Source organism: Heteronotia binoei, chromosome 5 (genome assembly GCF_032191835.1).
Source record: "Heteronotia binoei isolate CCM8104 ecotype False Entrance Well chromosome 5, APGP_CSIRO_Hbin_v1, whole genome shotgun sequence".
Classification (NCBI taxonomy): Eukaryota; Metazoa; Chordata; class Lepidosauria; order Squamata; family Gekkonidae; genus Heteronotia; species Heteronotia binoei.
The window spans coordinates 156265351-156285487 of record NC_083227.1 but is presented as its reverse complement, the minus strand read 5'-3'; the positions used below and the strand labels follow the sequence as shown (position 1 = coordinate 156285487).

At 43.3% G+C, this 20137-nt stretch overlaps 1 protein-coding gene across 1 annotated transcript in view; it reads right to left on the bottom strand.

Annotated features, from left to right (window-relative positions):
* The window catches only part of SLIT3 (slit guidance ligand 3), an 884772-nt gene that overhangs the window by 62846 nt on the left and 801789 nt on the right, over positions 1-20137 (bottom strand). The window contains exon 30 of the mRNA XM_060240620.1: positions 14207-14344. Coding sequence (XP_060096603.1) covers positions 14207-14344 — 138 coding nt within the window. The remainder of the gene's footprint in view (positions 1-14206; positions 14345-20137) is intronic.

Sequence of the window (20137 nt, the reverse complement as noted above, 5' to 3'; positions counted from 1 at the left end):
AGGGGCTATGCTGCTCCCTTTTACACACACACTCGCTTGTCTGAAACGAAAGCAAAACAACGAGGGGCTGCATTCTGACAAGGTCTGCTGTTGCTAACCCTTCTCCATGAAGTACTTCCTGCTTCCTGCTCCAATTTAAAGGAACACACACATTTTAAAACCGGACCTGTTTGCAGGGAGATCTAGAGGTACATGGTGGCTGTGGGGGAGGGGCTTCCCCTTCCGGCCAGCTGGCTGGGGGCGGGGGGGAAGCCTGTAAAACCGGGGGATCCCCCGCTAGGACCGGGGGATTGGGGAGCCTAGTTTTGCCCCAGTGTCTCCTGCTAGCCCAGCACCTGGCCATCATGGGGACAAATTAATGCCTTGTTTGTGCCTGAGGGAAGAGCCAGTTACCAACTGCTTGCCTTCCCCCCTCCTAGGGCTCCCTTTTAAAAGTGTGTCCAAAACAGTGGGGGTCTATGTGGTACAGACAGCCACTTCCAGAATCAAAAATTTAAAGTATTTATTAAAATGTTTACAAGCATATTCTTAGCACAATGCCAGATTAAAGTAAGGAAGAACAAAAGAAATTCATAAAACACAAATCCTTTGTTCCTCTCTTTAAAACAAGCCCTAATTAGATGTTAAAATCAGGACAGGCTCTTTATCTTAGGTGTCCTAGTTCTCTAAAGGTTTTCCATTACCTTAACAAATGCTTCCAGCTCTTTGGGTCAGCTGTAAGGTCCAAAAACGGCTACCTGCTCCCATCCTCAGACAAGAGGTCTGTTCAGTTCAGCATCCCAAGGAATAGAGAGACCACCTTCCCCTTGCAAGGCAGTTTTAACAAAACTGTCTCCTCCACCTTGACCCCTGTCAGCCCAGGTCAAGGCTTCTTTTCCTGTTGTCTCCAGGTAGTCCTTTCCTGTAATCTCTCTAGCCATTAATATCTCCACCTCTATTCCTTGCTTGGAGAAGGAGTGTGTGCGTGGACTGGACCATCCCATTGTTTCTAATAAGTCCCGTTAACATTTCTGCATCTGGAAAACCATGGGCTAACATCCTCCCTGCTCCTGCATGTTTTTAGCTCAGAGGAAAAAATGGTTAAAACATACAAGCCATGCTCATTACCAACCACCCAGGAGATAAGGCATTTCTCCACAGAAAATGAGGGGTCTAACAGGTTCGCCAGTCAGCTGTTCGGTTTAAATGGCTGGCAGCCATTTAACCCATCAGTTTGGCTTCCCTCCACTTCAAAGAGGGAGTGAAACAGGTTTGCCAGTCAGCTGTTAGGTTTAAATGGCTGGTAGCCATTTAACACATCAGTTTTGCTTCCCTCCACTTCAAAGAGGGAGTGAAACGGAGGGATTTAATAGCTCACAGCCATTTAAACCTAACAGCTTGGTGGACCCTGTGCCACTCCGCTGTCAGGTTTAAATGGCTAGCCATGAACAGCCGAACTAAACTGCCCACAAGTCCAGTAAACGTTCGGGAAAGGTGCCTTCCCTGAACATTGGTTTGCGAACTCTGAACTGGCCAAGCCTGGGCCAATGTTGGGTTCCTGAACCTGTTTGTGCCCATCCCTAACAATGACTTGGTGGAATAAAACTTTTCATTTTACCTTTAAGAGACAGTGTAAAGGTTTATACAGTAGCTTAAAAAAACTTCAGCATGTAATAAGCTAATGTCCTTGGAACTCTGCAGAAAGGCTAACATACCACCATGTAGGTGTGCTGTTGAACTGCTGCCTCACCCCAGTTCGCAGGCTAGTATCTCTGACAAATCAGCTCAGCTCCCAACGTCAAGGGATTCAGAACCCACAAATACCTGTCAGCTTTTTTTTTTAAAAGGGGAATCTGACATTTATTTAGTCCTGACTTCTGTGAAGTGCTCGAGGATGTGCACGTTTCAGTTCTGCAGTCTTGTATGATCCCTGCTTACTTAAATGATGACTGCTGAGATTCCTTGCTGCAAAATATCACAGCGGGGGAACTTTGAAACAGCTACCGAACGAAGAAATAAAAACAACAGGCATTATATAAAGCTCAGTGGTTGTAATGTATGTTTCCCCTCTAGAGTGACATCTATCAGAAAAACAGGTGGATTGCTGAAGGGAAGGTTTAACAAGTCAGACTCTGCTTACCAGGGGTTCATGAATTGTAAAGAGAGTTCATACAAGGGTAAAAAAAAAAATTTAACCCACAGTCAATATGGGGAAGCGAGTGAGAGAACGATTATTTATTTGAGAAGTTCATAGACTAATAAGCTACGTCTGAGCTGCCTACACAGCAGCTATCAATAAAGAATGATATAACTGGAGTTTGCTATTGCTGTACAGAGGATGGTGCCAGATGTACGCAACTGTGACAAGTGAGAAGCAGTAACAGCCTATATAGCTTTGTAAAACCCCTCCCCCCTTGCTGCTAACCTATTTGAGTATGGTCTTTCTGGTTTTCCTCTGCAATCATGCTGAAACTCTATTACAGATAACCCATCGAACAACTATGGGTGAGGCAACTATGATAGACTCACAAGAAGGGCGCTGGACATTTTTTCCCCAACCACCCCACCCCTCTCAAAGCAAGTGTCTGGGCTGACTCATCAATGCCCAGCCCAAACCCCTAGATTTAGAAACCCAAAATTCAGAGAGTGCATTTCACCCCGGGGGGGGGGGGTGAAAAGAGTTAAAATGTGCTTTCACATAGGGATAAAGCTGTTCTGTGTAGCTGGCAGGCTGCTGCCTGCTAGCACACCCCTCTCTCTTATTGGTCAGCTGTGGAGCTCTGTGTTCTGAGGTAAAAATCAGTTAATGGAGACTGCAGTCAGTTGAACAGGTGTCCTAGCTGACTTATCAATGCCCAGCCCAAATCCCTGGATGCTTAATAACATTGCTTCTGCTGCTACTGCTACTGGAAAGTACATAGGGTTGCCAACTCCACATTGGAAAATTCCTGAAGATTTGAGGGGTCGAGTGTGGAGAGGGTGGGGTTTGAGGAGGGGTGGGACCTCACACAGATACAATACCATAGACTCCAACCTCCAAACCAGCTTCTTCTTCCTGGGGAACCATTGTTGCCACTCTCCAGGTGAGGGTTGGCGATCTCAGAATTACAACTGCTCTCCAGATGGTAGAGGTCAGCTCCCCTGGAGAAAATTACTGCTTTGCAGGCTGGACTCTGTGTCATTATACTCTGCTGAGGTTGCTTCCCTCCTGCTTTGGTCCACACTGTGATTTCAGACCATTCACAGACTTTCTGCCTAACCTACCTCATAGGGCAGTTGTACAGATCAAAAGGGGAAGTCAGCTCTAAACCAGAATAGGTATTTTTCATAACAGTTGGTATGGTGACTGAGTTTATAAATCTTCCAAAAACAAAACTCCCTTCCTACCTAAAACAAACAATTTTAAAGGTAGTTAATTCCATAGTGCAGCACAGATTTCAGGCTAGTAACTAATATAGAGAGACAATTGCAATTGCACTTGTACAGATTTATAGGAGATGTCTCTTCTTGTTGCTGAGAATTAGGATATGCAGTGTTAATGGTATGAAGCTGCAACATGACATGATATAATCACAGAATTCTTGAATTCCTAAGGAGGCAACTACCAACTCATGCATGTTGCAATACGAAAAACAAATCTCCCTGTCATTACTGCATTGTGTAGACTAACCAATAAATAACATATCCTCTACACAGTGCTATAGTCTGCAGTCCTTTTTGCTTTGTATAGCAGCACCTTCCAGAACAGTTCAGGAAGGTGCTACTATACAAAGCAAAAGGGACTGCAGACTATAGCACTGTGTGGAGGACATGCTATTGGTTTGCTGCATGTATTATCCTGCAGACACTGCGCTGTTTTCTACTTATATAATACCAACAAGCTATGTTTATTCAGACTTCTGTAATCCTAGTACATTGCTGATTAGATGTCTCATCATGCTGACTGTATCAATTTACACTGTGTAATCCATTTTGAATCTGGCTGAGAAAGGTAAACTATAAATATAGTTAAGAAGATACAGTAAACATCAATAAAAGTCAGTATCCCAATAGAGACACTCTCCCTACCACACCAGTTCTCATGGATCCTGCCCACCCAAGGCAGCTGTTTCTGTAGGAAGACTGATCTGACTTCAGTTTTTCATCTCCTACCCCCTCTGCAGCCTCTACCTTGGAAAAGTAGAGCAGCTCACATCATTCTCCTGTCCCGCTTTTGATCTGCGCAACTGGGCACTGATGAGTCAGTCAGGACACTTGTTTTTATATATATAGATGGAGTGAACAACTCCATTTGACATAGTTTGCAGAATGGCACAAGCATGGGAGCCCTCCTCTCTCTCTCTCTCTGTATCCATTCAGGAGCTTAGGGCAGTGTTAGTGATCAATATGGACATTTCATACTTGCTTTACACGGATAGTGAACTGGATAGCAGTTTGGCTACCCCTGTTCTAGGGGACCAAGTTTAGCAGTGAATTTCACAGCAACTGCAATATGTTACAAAGAGAAAACCAAGTGCTCAGTTGCTTCTCTGAGGAGTAAGAGCTGGCCTTTAATTAAATATAGCTGGAAAAAGACTTCGCTGAATTTGTTTACTTTTAAAATGTCCATCTTCCCTTTCCAGTTATAAAGGCTCTCATAATTACACCAGAAGAATTTTAGCATAAAGCAAAAATCAAGACAATCACACAAGGTAGCGGTTTAAAATATCACCGCTTTAAGCAACTGAACAGATATACAATTGGTCCATCCATGTCTGTTGCTTTACTGATCCTGTTTATTGTCCTGGCAGAAAATCGGTAAAGTATGGGCAGTGCAAAGACCAGCCCTCCTCTTCTTATCAAGGGTAGTTTGGAGTAAGAAAGAGCAGTGCTGATGAAAGGAAAGGGCCAAAGAGATTTTCTTCAAGCATCAATACACAGATATCATTCTAATGTGGTGGCACTCTCTCCAGTCTTCTTTTTACAGCCGCTCTAAAGCTGACAAAATTTTTTAATGTGATTGTGTGCAATCCAGCTTCTTGCCTATATACTGCACTGCACCTTTATCCCACCCTTCCTACTACGGGTTCAAGGCAGCGTTAGTGATCTATATGCAAGTTTCACACTTTCCTTACATGGATGGCATAGGACTTTTGTCATGTATACCAGTGACTCCATGCATTAGACAAAACAACTCCCATCATGCTCATTAGATCATTCTGTGCTTTCAGAGAATTCCACTAAGGTTCTTTTTACTCATTGCAGTCTAGTTCAACAGTCCTTATTTTCATTCCCATAGTGACTTTAAGCACTCCCTTTTTTTTACTGGTGCTTGGCCTTTGAAATAGCTGCACAGTTAATGCCCAAGGCATGTGCCACTGCACCCTTTTGTAAATGAACTGAAATTGATTTTACATGCACAGACATCATAGAACTCAACTCTGTGGTGCTCACAATGTTTGCAATTGCTGTCTTTACAAAAAAAAATCCCAATCCCCAATCGAGCAACCTGCCAGAAAAATACAGAAGGCCAAATTCATGTGGAGAATAATAACTGGAAGGATTCTGTTCACTGAATTTTAATCTCCAGTTTAAACTGCACTGCCTAAAGGGTAAAAAGAGTACCATGGAAAAAAAAAAACTTCATTACAATAAATGGAATGCAAGGACCTTCCACTCAACTCTGAAACTTATTCTCCTTATATATATTGTTACAGTTATCCCACTAAGCTTGCCAACCGCCTGGTCACGGCAACGGATCTCCAGGTTTTGCAGGCTCTACCCTGCTGCCAGCCAGCTGGCCAGCAGGGGGAGTCGTCCCCCAATAGCCAGGATGTGCCTTTAGATATGGGCAGATTTAGAAAAAGCTTGCAAACTGTGGTTTGGAGTGTGTGTGTGCCTTTAAATCTCAGCAGGACATAAAAGCTGCATGGGAAGGGGTGAGCAGACAGAGCCACATGGCTCTTCGCGGTGAGCGTGTGAGAGGAAGAGAGCACAGTCTCTGCATTCATTTCGGATGTCATTTGTATAGTGAAATGAATAGTAAAGAGTTAACTATTATCTGATATGGGATGGAAGAACACTCTACCCCCTATACTGCTGTCTCCTATACTTTTATTTTCCTGTGTTAGTCTGAAATAGTTGGTGGAAATTCAGCAGACTGTTACATTTAGCAACTCCCGTAAATAAAGTGATTGCCCCAGTGAGATCACAAAAGTGTGGACTTGCAAATTGTTTTACTGCTTTTGAGTGTGTGTATGTGTTCACTTTCATTTAGCGGAAGTGCAGCTGTTGGGGGGAGCAAGGAAATGAAGACTCATTCAGGGGAACTGCTGTATTTTTATTAATTTATTTAGGGATTGGGGAAGTCTCCAGGCTCCACTCCCAAAGTCCCCAGGTATTTTCTGAGTTAGACCTGGCAACCCTATATCCCACCCTTTCCCCAAGGAATTCAGGCTGACCTAAATGGGGTTATCCCATTTTGTTCTAACTCTCTGAGAGATAGGATGGCCTGAAAGAGAGGGACTTATCCAAGGCCATCCAACAAGGTTTGTAAGTATGCAAGCACCTGAATCTAGGTCTCCCTGTAAAACTATGGAAATGTCTTTATATGTGTAAATGTCCACAGCTTACTTTCATTGCCACATTGGTTATTTCTCTAGAGGGCTTTTTTGTTCAACTTGGCAGGGACAGGATGCTTTAGGAGAGAAAAGAAAGGAAGAATAGGAACAATGGGGCAAGACATACCTTCAAATGCAACTGTATATCATTATTATTATTGTCTGAATTTCTCACTGGGACTCAAAGAAGATTACAAGTATGATGAAACTATGCAGTAAATCATTAAAAGTAGATTACAAAATATGATGACATATGAATCTAACAGCCAAGATTCTTAGTGAAACAAAACAATGCAATGGGGCTGGAATGAAAGAACTCAAAAAACAAACAACAAACAACAAACAAAAGCAAAGCATAATTGTCTAAGGCAATAAGGCAATCAAAATAGAAAAAGCTTTATCCCCCACAAAAATAATCTCCTGAGCTCATCCATTATATTGTAGCTTTCCCTTTCTACTGAGCCATTCCATTCTGTGAAGTTTGCAAAATGAGAGAAGGGAGGGGCCTTTCTTAGAAGCCTTGGTGGTGGAAAGGGATGTCAAGTCACAGCCAACTTTTGGCATCCCTCAAGGGTAGGGTTGCCAAGTCCAATTCAAGAAATATCTGGGGACTTTGGGGGTGAGCCAGAAGACTTTGGGGGTGGAGCCAGGAGACACTGGGGCGGAGCCAAGAGCAAGGGTGCGACAAGCATAATTGAACTTCAAAGGCGTTCTGGCCATCATATTTAAAGGGACTGCACATCTTTTTAAATGCCTTCCTTCCATAACAAATAATGAAGGATGGGGCACCTTCTTTTGGGGCTCATAGAATTGGACCCCCTGGTCCAATCTTTTTGAAACTTGGGAGGTATTTTGGGGAGAGGCACTAGATGCTATACTGAAAATTTGGTGCCTCTATTTTAAAAAACAGCCCCCCCCCCAGAGCCCCCGATACCAGCGGCTCAATTCCCCATCATTCCTTACGGGAATCGTTCATGGTGGTGCATGATGGCTGTGGGGGTGGGGCTTCCCCCGCTGGCCAGCTGGCTGGGGGAGGGGGGAAGCCTGTAAAATCGGGGGACCCCCCCCTCTGGAACCTGGGGATTGGGAAGCCTACTGAAGGGTTTTCAAGGCAAGAGAAGTTCAGAGGTAATTTGCTATTGCTTGCCATTGTGTAGCAACCCTGGACACTTCATTGGTGGTCTCCCGTCCAAGTATTAACCAGGGTCAACCCTGCTTAGTTTCTGAAATCTGATGAGACTGGGCTAGTCTAGGCCAACAGCTGTAAGCTGACCGTAATGAGGCAGCTCAGCCACCACAGAGACTGCACAACTGGGTGGCTGCCAATATAAGCAGGGTTGTACCTTCAGAAGGCTCTGCTCAGGTAAGTAAGCTGTCACAGTAGAACACACCAGGAGAGGCAGTGTTGCAGTGCCATTAAGGGGTTTTGTAAGGGACAACCAGAACCTTGAATTGAACTCTGTAAACTGATCAACGACCAGTGGAGAATCTGCAAAGTGGGAGAGGCATGCTGATTCCCCTTAGTACTTGATAGTAGCTGTGCAGTGCCTTTTAACTTATACCAGTGGAAGTTTCCAAACTGTCTTAAAAGGCAATCCCACATCAACTGCAGTAATCTAGCTTTGAGGTAACCACAGCATACATCCACATAGACCAACTGAATCAAGGCAGGGCGCATCATCTGAGCTATGCAGAGGGGGTATAATGCCTTCCCCCCCATCTGCATTAGCTTGCTTCTCAAGCAGTAAAGCAGGATCTTAACTCAGTGAGTCAGTTGCACCCCATCAAAGTGAGGACCACTCAGTTTCAGCTTGCTTACTCTCATCAGTTTAACTGCAGCCATCAGACATTGGGTCTGTGATGGACCGCATAGCAGTATCAGCAAGTGACAGCTGGAGGAACTCACTGTGATTGGCAGACAGCCTTGAATGGTAACAGCAGTAACTGTTAAGAGGGGCAGTGGGACAGCAATCTCTTCAGTCTACTGTTTGAGTCTGTCTGAGGCAGGGCCGGTGTACTAGGTGATGATCTGGGGCGCCAGCTTTCACAAGGGTGCTGGTGGGGGTGGGCGCCCCCTCCCTGCTCATGCTGTCTCTGAGCCTTTCTCAGCTCTGAGGGGTTGGAGAAGCTCCCCCAATCCCTCAGAGCCAAGAAAGAACGTGGCTTCCCCTGCCCAGCATGCTCCGAACTCAGAGCATGCTGGGCTGGGGAAGGCTCCCAGTGTTCTTTCTGGGATCTCCAACCCCCCCACTGCCACTGCCCCCTCCCTTCCCATCCTGTTCCTTCCACTCCACCTCCCCCCTGTGTGAATACAGTGCGCCGTGTCTCTGCCCCACTGGCTGCAACATGCCGTGCATCTTATCCTTTTTCTAACAATGCACTGGAGGAGGCTGGGCTCCCCCCCTTCCAGTTCCAGAAAGGAGAGGGAAGAAACATCCTCCAGCACATTCTTAGAAGAAGGATAAGATGCACGCCACAGCACAACCAGTGGGGCCACAGCATGCTGTGATTGCACAAGGGGGAGGCAGAGCAGAAGGGCTGAGGCACATCACAGGGGGGGAGTTGGGACAGGGCTGCTGGGCAGGCAGTACACCATGCGCCGTCACAATGACATCACTTCTGGGTGACATCATTGCAGCGTGTGCGCGCTTTGCGGGCATGAATGGAAACAAGGGGGGACGTCGGCACAGGGTACTGCCTTGGGTAGCAAAAACCCTAGCCCTGGGCCTGGTCTGAGGCAGTTGGCAGTCTGAGGCAGTCTGCAATCTGAGGCAGTTTGAGACAGAGCTGGTATTTGAAATAGAGCTCTTGTCTGTGGGAGAGAAGGTGCTAACAGGCGCTCTTTTAGGAAGGCTCTCAATTTGTGGCACAGAGTGTCACAGGGCAGAACTAGTTCAAAGGCTCAGGTGAGGAGTTCTGAACCCAAGGCTAATGGGCAGACTTCAGTTGAGAGAAAGATCATAAACACATACTGAGAGGGACAAAAGTTCCTGTGTCTGTTTGGAATCCCAGGAGACAGACTGAGATCCCAGCACAGAAACGGGACTTGGCACAAGAGTTTGAGATGTCAGAGTGAAGGGCCCTCAAAGGTGCCAAAGTCCAGGGTTATAGGTCTTCCTGAGGAGAGGATAACTGGTAATCCAGAGAGAAAGGGTCTGAGGTGGGGAGTTAGAGTTACCATAGACCTTTATTGGCATTGAAGAGGTGGGGAGTTCTGACACAGCCACAGACAGTTCCTCAGTGAGAGATAGTGAATATATTAAAGCTTAAACCATCTTCTAAATGGTTTATATTAAGAAATGTTGTCCATTTGAGGGAAACACTGGGTACTTTATGTAATAACTTGCCAATAAAAGGTGTCCCTGTGTTAAGTTTGTTTTTCTGTGTGCCCACGGAATCTATATTATAACCCTCTGTTCCTATTTCCAGCCTGTTTTAAAATAAATCTTATTCTGTTTATATATCTACGCTATCAGTGCCCTTATTTTGTTTCTGACAAGTAAAATTTTGATTCATCTGAGGTACTGGGCAAGGTATGGCAGGATTCAAAGAGGTCCCCTTTGCCCTCTGGCCCGTCTCAGGGTTAGAATCTCTAAGTATCACCAGGTGATTTAGATACAGAGATGCTGAGTTGGGTGTCCTCAATAGCATATTGATTGATACTCTATTCCAAACCTATGGATGATTTCTCCTAAAGGCTTTACATATAGATTGAATAGCACGAGGGACAAGACTGGGGCCTTGTAGAACCCCACAAGGCAGGTCCTGTGGCACAGATAAGTTCTCCACAACAATAACCTTGTGAGTCCTTCTCCTGAGGAACTATTTGAGCAAATCCAAAGCACATCCTTTAATCCCTACTTTTATCTCCAGATGTCTCAACGGCATGTCTTGCTGTACCAGATTAAAGGCTGCTGCTATGTCCAGTAAAGGCAGCAGACAGGGAGCACCTTTATCTACATTTAGACAGATGTCCTCTTGTAGGGCCATCAAAATTGTCTAGGTCCTGTAGCCTAGCTTGAAACTGGACTGAAAGGGGTCTGGGGTAAATGACTTATCTAGGAAGTCCTGAAGTTCCTCCTATTATTCTATTATTTTGCCTAGGAAGAGCAAATTAAAAATCAGGCAGTAACTGGCAACATCGTTTCCCTCTAAAGATTTTTCTAAAAAAATAATGGACGGATGTGACTACCTGTTTCAGCACACAAGCACACTGGGTCTGTGATTGATTTATGATGGACACTAAGATCTCATTGATGCGATCTTTACATGCTTTAAGTACCTGGCAAGGGAAGGGTCTAAGGCACAAGCGGTGGCCTTCACAGATCCCAGGTTCTTGTCAGCATCCATTGCAGTAACTGGAGTGAACCATACTGTACCAGAGGCCATAGAGGTTTTTTATCCATATGGTTTTCCTCATCATATTTCCAGTAACATGCCACCAGCAAACAGACGCATTTAGGAACTTATGAACATATGAAGCTGCCTTCTACTGAATCAGACCCTTGGTCCATCAAAGTCAGTATTGTCTACTCAGACTGGCAGCGGCTCTCCTGGGTCTCAAGCTGAGGTTTTTCACGCCTACTTGCCTGGACCCTTTTCAGTTGGAGATGCTGGGGATTGAACCTGGGACCTTCTGCTTACCAAGCAGATGCTCTACCACTGAGCCACCGTCCCTCCTTGTGGGTGTGTGCTGTCTCTACCTCTTATCATCCTAAATCTGCACCCAAGGTTGCATTTCTGAGAATACAAAAAGAACATTTAGCCTGTGCATAACACATGCAGTACCAAAGCACCCTGCTAAGCTTGCCAAGAAAAGAGGAACTCGCTGTTACTTATATGTTACTTAGACATATGTATCCATTAGCTCTTTTCATCACAACCAGCATTAAGTCAAGAACAGATTTAAAAAGAGAACCAAGCAGGCAGGTTAGACAAAGACATTCAGTTGCTTATCTTATCTTTTATAAGCATGGGGCTTTTGAGACCATGACCTTATATCACTTTGAGAATCAATATTTATTCTTCAGAATGCTAAAAGCAAAGTACTGCAATGGAAGTACACTGGTCAGAACAAAAGAAGAGAAACTATGAAAATGGGGAGTCAGAAAATTGCTTGTAGCTTCAATGCCCAGGGAAAAGGCTCACAGATGCTCCCACACTTCTATCAGAGTCAGTTCTCCCCCCCCCCCCACCCCCTTCCAAAGGTTCTATGGCTATCTTTCTGTGTGTTTCGTTTCAAATTCAGGAAAGATTTGTCTGGAAGGAAGCAATAGCTAACCCCCAGGCAATGATTACAGAATCCATTTGGTGAAGTGCTCTTATCTTTGACATACAGTGAGATTTTCAGAAGGCAGTCCTATTGGCAGCTGTCAGAATCAGAGACTTGAAATTGTCAGACAGGGCCATGGAGATCTTGTACGGCAAAAGCAAAGCAGAAACACGAATCTCAAGACTTTAGGGATGAGCAGCATAGCGGGTAGAGGAATGCTGAGCCTGCATTTTTAAATTCCATTTCTCTGTTTGCCATAGCCTTGCATTCCTTTTGGACTTTTGATGTAATTTAAGATTGAAGACAGACACACAAGAAAACATTGCAGTGGTAAGGGTCTGCATAATCTGAGTGATGAGCTTGCTGCAAAAGTGGGTTCGCCATGTTTCTGGGAACGTATATATTCTTCCTAGACTGAGCAAAGGGAAACACAATTTTTGTTTTGGAGGAGCTATGCACAGTGCTGATTTGCTGGTTTATGTGATGAGCCAACTCTGATTATCCCTTTTAAATGCCTGGCACAGATCAAAGGGAAGCCCCCTGGTCCCACGATGGGGCCACCAATGGCAGCCGAAGATCCTAAGATAAGAAAAGACACGAGGCATGACTGCCCAAAGTCCTACTTCTCTCTCCCTCCTCCACCTAGGAGCAAGAAATACACCTGCCTTAATGGCAGGTAGCTGGATTTCCTTTGAAGGAGCTATGTGCAGCGCTGATTGGCTGATCTTTGTGACCAGCTATTGCCCAATTCTTCACGCAATTTTTAAAGTGTAAAATAACTGATTGCTATTAAATTAAATGCCAAAGTTTAATCAGAAATAGAAGTGTGGGAAACTAGAAAAAAGGGGGCAACCTCTGTGAAATATTGGAGGGAACACAAAAAAGGAAGGGGGAAAAATATTACCATTAGATTTGAACAAGTATTTGCATTATTTGAGGAGCAAATTTAGCTGCCAAATTCAAGTGATAGTGCACAAACACACACACACAATACAGAGGTTTTGCTTCAAGAATATGTCCACAATACAGACACAAAATGCATTTTCTGGGATGTAAATCAATTCACTAGGCTTCTCAAACTCCTGCTGGGGGCAGGGTTTTTCCTGGTTTTGGGGCCCCAACCTGCTGGTATGGAGTGGGCCACTGGGGGGATCCCTGCCCCAAAGAGCTCCATATGCTTAGCAACGAACGGCATGATGATGTCACCCAGAAGTGAGGTATCATGCCAGGCATGTCATGCAGGGATGCTCTAGCAATTCAGGGAAAACTCTATGGTTTTGCATAAGGATGCTCTAGCAATTTTTTTTGCGGGGGGGGGAACTCTATGGTGCCAATGCTAGTATGGTGTCATAGAGTTCTCCCACAAATTGCTACAGCGTCTCTGCATGACATCATAGAGTTTTCCCTGAATTGCTAGAGCATCCCCACACAATGCGCCCAGTGCAATACATCACTTCTGGGTGAGGTCACTGAGCTTCATACACACAGCATGTGCGAAAAAGTCCCCAGCCGGTGGGGACTTGGAAACCCTACACTTCACTATACTTAAAATTTTATAAAACAGTATTTTCTGGATATGTTAAAAGACCACTCAAATGGCATTTTGTTCAGGCTAATATTGATATCTATAAACCCCATAAGGTTAATGTGCCACCCCGCAACCAATATAACAAGAATACTGAAGATATGAATAAAAACCAACTAATATAATAGATTTTCTTCTGCGAAATGGTATTATGCCTCTGACTCTTCGTTTTAGTAAAAATTAAACCCTATAGTGTATCCTATGGCACTAAAAAAAAAAAATATCCAGGTTATGGACTCCATGACTTTACTATATGACTTTACTATGGCACAGCTATATTATTTAAGAAGTGCAGTGTTATTCATTTCAGAAGATCATAGTTTTTAAGTTTTATAAGCCATATTTTAAAACTAGCGTTGTAATCCATCCTGAGCCCGTTTGCAGGAAAGGCGGGATAGAACCCTAAATAGATAAATAAATCCTTGTATTTGAGGGCTTTTGGTTGCACTAAATCATCTTTCCGTACGCCCTCTTCTCTTGGAATAAATAAGTAAATAATATATATAGTGAACGTCTTAACAGCAATATGTTTTAGGTTTCTTCCTCTTCTGCAAAGTATAAACCGAAGCCCATGCTAATAATTATATTTCTTGATGTTTTTTCACATATGCACTGTTTTAACCTTTTTGTACTCAAACAAAGGTCAGATGTGACTGAAGGCAACAGTGTGCATGTGTTTTAGATAGTTAATTAAAGCTACTTTTGTCAACAGAACTGGTGAACTATGAACAGCTATTCAGTGGACCTGAAGACCCATAAGACTTTGCTTACCTGAACCCTTGAGGGCAAATACAGGTGTATCCATTGACAGTATCCACACACAGTACGCCATGCTGACATTTGTGTCCCACACAGTCATCGTCATCAGTTTCACAATGTTTGCCGCTATAGCCAGGTAAACATTCACATCTGAAACAAGATAATCGCAGGTGTTCAGAGGGATGAAACACACATTCTTAAGAACTACAGGAGTGATCAGTTATCAGACCAAAGGAAATGGTTCCAGTTGTGAAGATGCCAGGACTGCGCAATGCAAAACAAAAAAGAAGCAACACACCTCATACATCTGATGACACATAGATGCATCCTACTACTCTAATTAGGGAAGCTGATGAATTTTGATGACACAAGGAGAAATGGCAGGATGCGCTGTGCACCAATGGAATATTCCATTCCTAGCTGACTGAAGTGGTATTTATTCATTTGCTATATTTTTATCCTGCTCTTGCTCCCGAGAACTGAGGAGAGTGTACATTATTCTCCCCAACTTTTGCTTTATCTTCACAACCCTGTGAGGAAGGCTGTGCTCACAGACAGTGACTGGCACAGCATCATCCAAGTTTCATGGCAGAGTAGAAATTTCAACCTGGGTCTTCCAGATCCTAGTCCGATATGCCAGCCACTATACCATACTGGTAGGATTGTATCCATTGTATTAACAGAATTTCTTTTCCCAGGGCACCAGAAAAGGCTGGGTAAAACTTTGGCAGGTACAGACTTGGATAGGCCATACCATACCAAACCTTTAATGGCATAATGACTTGGATAGGCTTCTCAACTAGTTTATGTAAGTCTATTAGTTCAAAGCACTGCTGATATATTTTTTTCAGAGTATTGGTGGCTTGCCTTAAGGCTTCACATTCTAGATGGCTCTCCAGTCAAGATAATGGAATAATGCTTCTTATTCGTGTACTTAGCTGCCACGTTTGATCCCATCAACAGGTCCCACTTATGGTCTAAGCGCACTAAATTGAACATCAATAAGCGGCTATTATTCCTGCTCCACGAGCCTCACAGTAACACCTCTGCACAAATTAGAGTGGGCACTTCAGACTCCCTAACTGACAAAATTCCTATATGTGAGGGAGTCAAGCAGGGATGCGTGATGGCCCCCTTACTATTTAATCTATATATAAACAACATAACAGAGAGTCTATCAGGTCCCCAGTTCACTCCTCCAACTTTAGGACAGCAGAAAGTCTTGATCGTGTTTTACGCAGACGATATGGTCATAATATCCTTGACCAAAATAGGTCTGGGAAGGCTATTACAACGTTTAGGGACATGCAGTAATGATGAAGCCTTCGAGATCAACCATGCAAAGACTAAAGCCATGGTCTCCGGGAAAAAGCCCAAAACCTTCTGCTGGAGTATAGTGGGCAATCCAATCAACCAGTGCAGCTCCTTTAAATATTTGAGGGTAACCTTTAAGGAGACACTGAATTGGAATGCCCACCTGGCATCAGTAAAATCTTCAGTGCTGAGGACTGTTGGGTCAATTCTCCACTTTTTTCATACAAAGGGTGGACGCTTGATAGATTCGGCATTAAAATTATTTAAAAGCAAGGTTCTACTACATCTTTTGTATGGTGTTGAAATATGGGGGTGGAATGAGAATGTTTTGTCTAGTCTGGAGGTAACTTAGAATCAGTTCCTAAAACAAATTCTTGCTCTCCCTAGGGGCTCTTCTTCTGCCCTGATTAGGGCTGAAACAGGACTTCCTTCCATAAGAGCACAGGTAGACCTAGTTATAAGAAAACATTGGAAAAATACTTCCCTTAATTACCATTCATTTAATCTTCTACTATCAAAAGATCATAGGCGTTCTAGATACCTCAACATTATCCAGAGTTATTCTATTCCTCATTATCTCCTAGGGGCCCAAAATGACAATTCTCAATTTAGGGATTGGATATATTTTTCAGATGCATTGCTAGAACATTATCTAATCCTAATATCTAAAGTAGCCACCTTTGGTTTAGACTAATCAAATTTGATCATCTGAGATCCCCATACCTGGTTAATATCTCCAGATTTAACATCAGAACATCCCCCACAGCTCTTCGCTTTCAGACTATGCAAACAACTCTGTTAACCAGTCGATATTCTCACATCTCAACAGAACAATGTTTTTGCATTTGTGGTTCACCTATGATAGAGAACCTTCCCCATTATATTCTATTCTGTCCACTCTACAACACCCCCCAAATTAAATTTCTGGCCAGAATACTACCCACCTTAAAAGCACATTTGGAAACTGAAAAGATTATATTTCTGTTACCTGACAATGATGCTCATGTATCCTATATAGTCTCTTTGTTTGCCCTTGCAGCTAAGAAGATAAGAGCAAGAGTGATATCAAATGCTGTAACTTCTTGAGGTTGGCATTTCTGGAGAACTTTTAAGGTGTTATTTGGGAACTTTGTTGTTCATGTTCTGTTTTGTAACGGCCAATGGCTATTGTCAAGCATCGGTATTTTGAATAATCGAGCTATTGTTTAAATCAAAGACCCGTTTTATTGATAACCGAATACTTGCTCCAAGGAACTATACCTTGGAAGTGATACAGAATGTTACACAGCATAGCATCTTAAAGGATACTTCAAAAACAAGGTTCAGATAACTTCAAAAACATAACATACAGATGTGAATTGCACAGAGGGTTCAAAGCATACTATCAACTATTCATTTGGGTACTCCTGTTTCCCACACATTCCTGGCTTGCTGATATGTATGGGAACTCGGGGGAGAGGCATTTTGCTTTACAATGGTAAGATTACTTGCATATCCTGCATCCTTGAGAGTTAACAGGTAGGGGGAACTTTGAAGAGAAGTCTTTATTCAGAAAAGAGAGAAGGGAGGGGGGAGGTATGAGCACAAAACACATTCTAATTCAATAATCAGAAATATCATGCTTCAGCTATACATAATAAAATTTTTGACTGACTGAATAGTGCTACTTGGCTCTGCAGACTACTGATGGTACTTCTGAAGATCTTGCTAGGTGGGCTGGTTGAGTCAGCAAATAGGGCACCGCTAGGCTATTTCTTGAAAGAATGGAAGTTTTAAACAATCCAGTATTGTTTAAGACAGGTAGATCATACAGTGAGAAGACATGGATGAAATTAATCTCATTCAAGGTAAATGAAGAAGACGATACTGGATTTATATCCCACGCTATACTCTGAATCTCAGAGTCTCAGAATGGTCACAATCTTTTTTATCTCTCCCCCCCCCCCCACAACAGATACCCTGTGAGGTAGTGGGGCTGAGAGAGCCCTTACAGCAGCTGCCCTTTCAAGGACAACTCCTACGAGAGCTATGGCTGACACAAGGCCATTCCAGCAGCTGCAAGTGGAGGAGTGGGGAATCAAACCCAGTTCTCCCAGATAAGAGTCCGCACACTTAACCATTACATCAAACTGTAAAACCATTTACTTCCACTCGTATTGTAGAGATAATTTCTTTTGTTTCCTTTTAAAAAATATTACTCCTTTAAAAACTATTATATTGGAAGAAACAGTAACATAATTGATTTCCCTGATTAAAATATGACAGCCAGTTATAGGGTAGCATTCCTTTGAGGCAGAAGTTGCTGACTTATATCAGAGACAGAAGGCTGTCTCTGTGCTGGTCAAGCCAAGGCCTCTAATCAGGAAAATGTAGACTAACAGATTGAAGTCCTTGTTGGAACTTAGGCTTTCCATAGAACTATGCTTAACTATAGAATTATGCTTTGCTATAGAAACATGCTTTATGCTTCTGTTCTAACTGTGTAACTGTATTCTGAAATGTGCTAATGTTATCTAATTGCTTTGCCTATCTGCCTATATTTTAAGCCTTCTGTCTAAAGCTTGGAGTCTAATAAAGTTTATCTGTGTAGCCTGAAACTTAATTTGTTCATATGTAATAGCCTTCTGAAAACTATGGGTTGTTTGGGTTACTGAGGGTACGAACTATACTAAAGTAAATTCCGCCTCATATTTAACTGGCCTTTCTAGGCAACTCATGCCTAGAAAGACAATAGTTTTGAAACACTTGACCAACAGCAAATATGGGCTGTTATATTTTTTGTATTGCAGTTAACATGGTTGTGTTAAAGTTAACCCTATTTTTAACCCTAAGGTTAAATACAAACCCTATTTTCAGAGGTTTATTACTCAACAATTAAAAATATGTGCTAGACTGAAATTTGGCATTCAAGGTCTCAGACCAGGAGGAGCAGATCTCTGTGGAAAACTGGGCAGACTCTCAAAATTTTAGACACTATGTTTTGGACAGGGTTGAATGAGTTTCAGCCTATAAACCACATTTCAAACCTCCCAGATGGATGTTACTCTACGGCTGGAAAATAATAAGCATATCATCCAAACCAGAACAAAAGAAAAACATCCATTACTTCCTTGGGTCAGCATATGTTAAGTATTCTGGAGACTGTACTTTCATATACCTCTGAACTTTAGATGTCAACGGCTTATTTAAGTCTAATGTTAACTTGTTAACTTCCAGACTGCTTCTCCTTTAACAACAAAGACTGGACATATTAAGAAGGAATATGATCAAGAGAAAAGACAAGGCAGAGATAAGAACTTCATGTAATCCTGTTATGTGTGTGTGCCAAGTAGCTACAGAGCTTATGGCTCACATAGGATCACAGGGAAAAAACTGTAGGTCAGGGGTGTCAAACGTATGGCCTATGGGATGGATCTGGCCCATGAGCAACTTCCTTCTCTTGCTTTCTTTTCCAGGGCTGCTGCTGCACCTGCATGGTAGCTTGCTTTCCGCACAGCACCCTAGTTGCTACTTGCTTTCTGCCTCTTGCCTCCCCCCCTCAATACATAGAGAACTCCATGAAGGCTTCCTGCTTCATGCAGGAGAGTTACAAACCCAACCCCCTTGCCCAAACACAGACCTCCCTCAGTGGCAGCCTCCTACTTTGTGCAGGAGTAGGGTTGCCAGGTCCAACTCAGGAAATATCTGGGGACCTTGGGGGTGGAGCCAGGAGACTTTCCCATTCCAAATAAATAAACAGCACTGCAGTTCCCCTGAATACAGTGTTAATTTCCTCCTTTTTTGCCTTTTGTAAATGCACACACACACACACAATGAAAGTGCACACACAAACACACTCACAAAGCAGCCAAAGCAGTTTGCATGCCCACATTTTTGTGATCTCTTTACATGCCCACATTTTTATGATGAGGCAATGGGGTAGATAGCTTTACTCACTGGAATTGTTGAATGTAATGATCTGCTGTATTTCAACCAATTTAAGAAAAGAGAGGTCTAGGGGTTGGAGTTTTCCTCTAACCCACAATCAGGTTCTCGTTAACTATTTACTTTTACTTTTTGTTTACTACTCTTTACCAACAGTTTCTGAAAGGAATGCAAAAGGAACAGAGGAATTGGGCTCTCTTGCTTCTTCTCTCATACACATGGCTTTGCTTCCTTGCCCTGTGATGAACCAGGCTGGTTTGTGGTTCGCAAACCAGGGGTTCAAAAGAACATTCCCCCCCCCTCCCCAATCTGCTCATAAATCTCTATGAGATTTGTGCAGGCTCCAAAGGCATTTAAATACTTCTGAAGCTTACTTCTAGGTCTGGTGGCCCAACCAGAAGCGATCTCTGAAGGCATTTAAATGCTATCAGAGCTCATCACTGGTCTGAGGCCTGATCCAAGTAAGCTCCAAAGGCATTTGAATGCCTTCAGAGCCTTTGGAACTCACTCTTGGAGCTCAGTTGGGCTGACCCAACCCAGAGATGGGCTCTGAAGACACGTTGCATAGATGATGATATCTTGCAGGGTTACAGCAAAGTCGTTCAAATATAGATTTGAACTCTGAGCTCTGGCAGAGAGCAGGAAAGGAGTGCTGCTGCAAGGGTGAGTGTTTGGCTTTCTAAACAGCTGGAGGAAGTTGCTGAG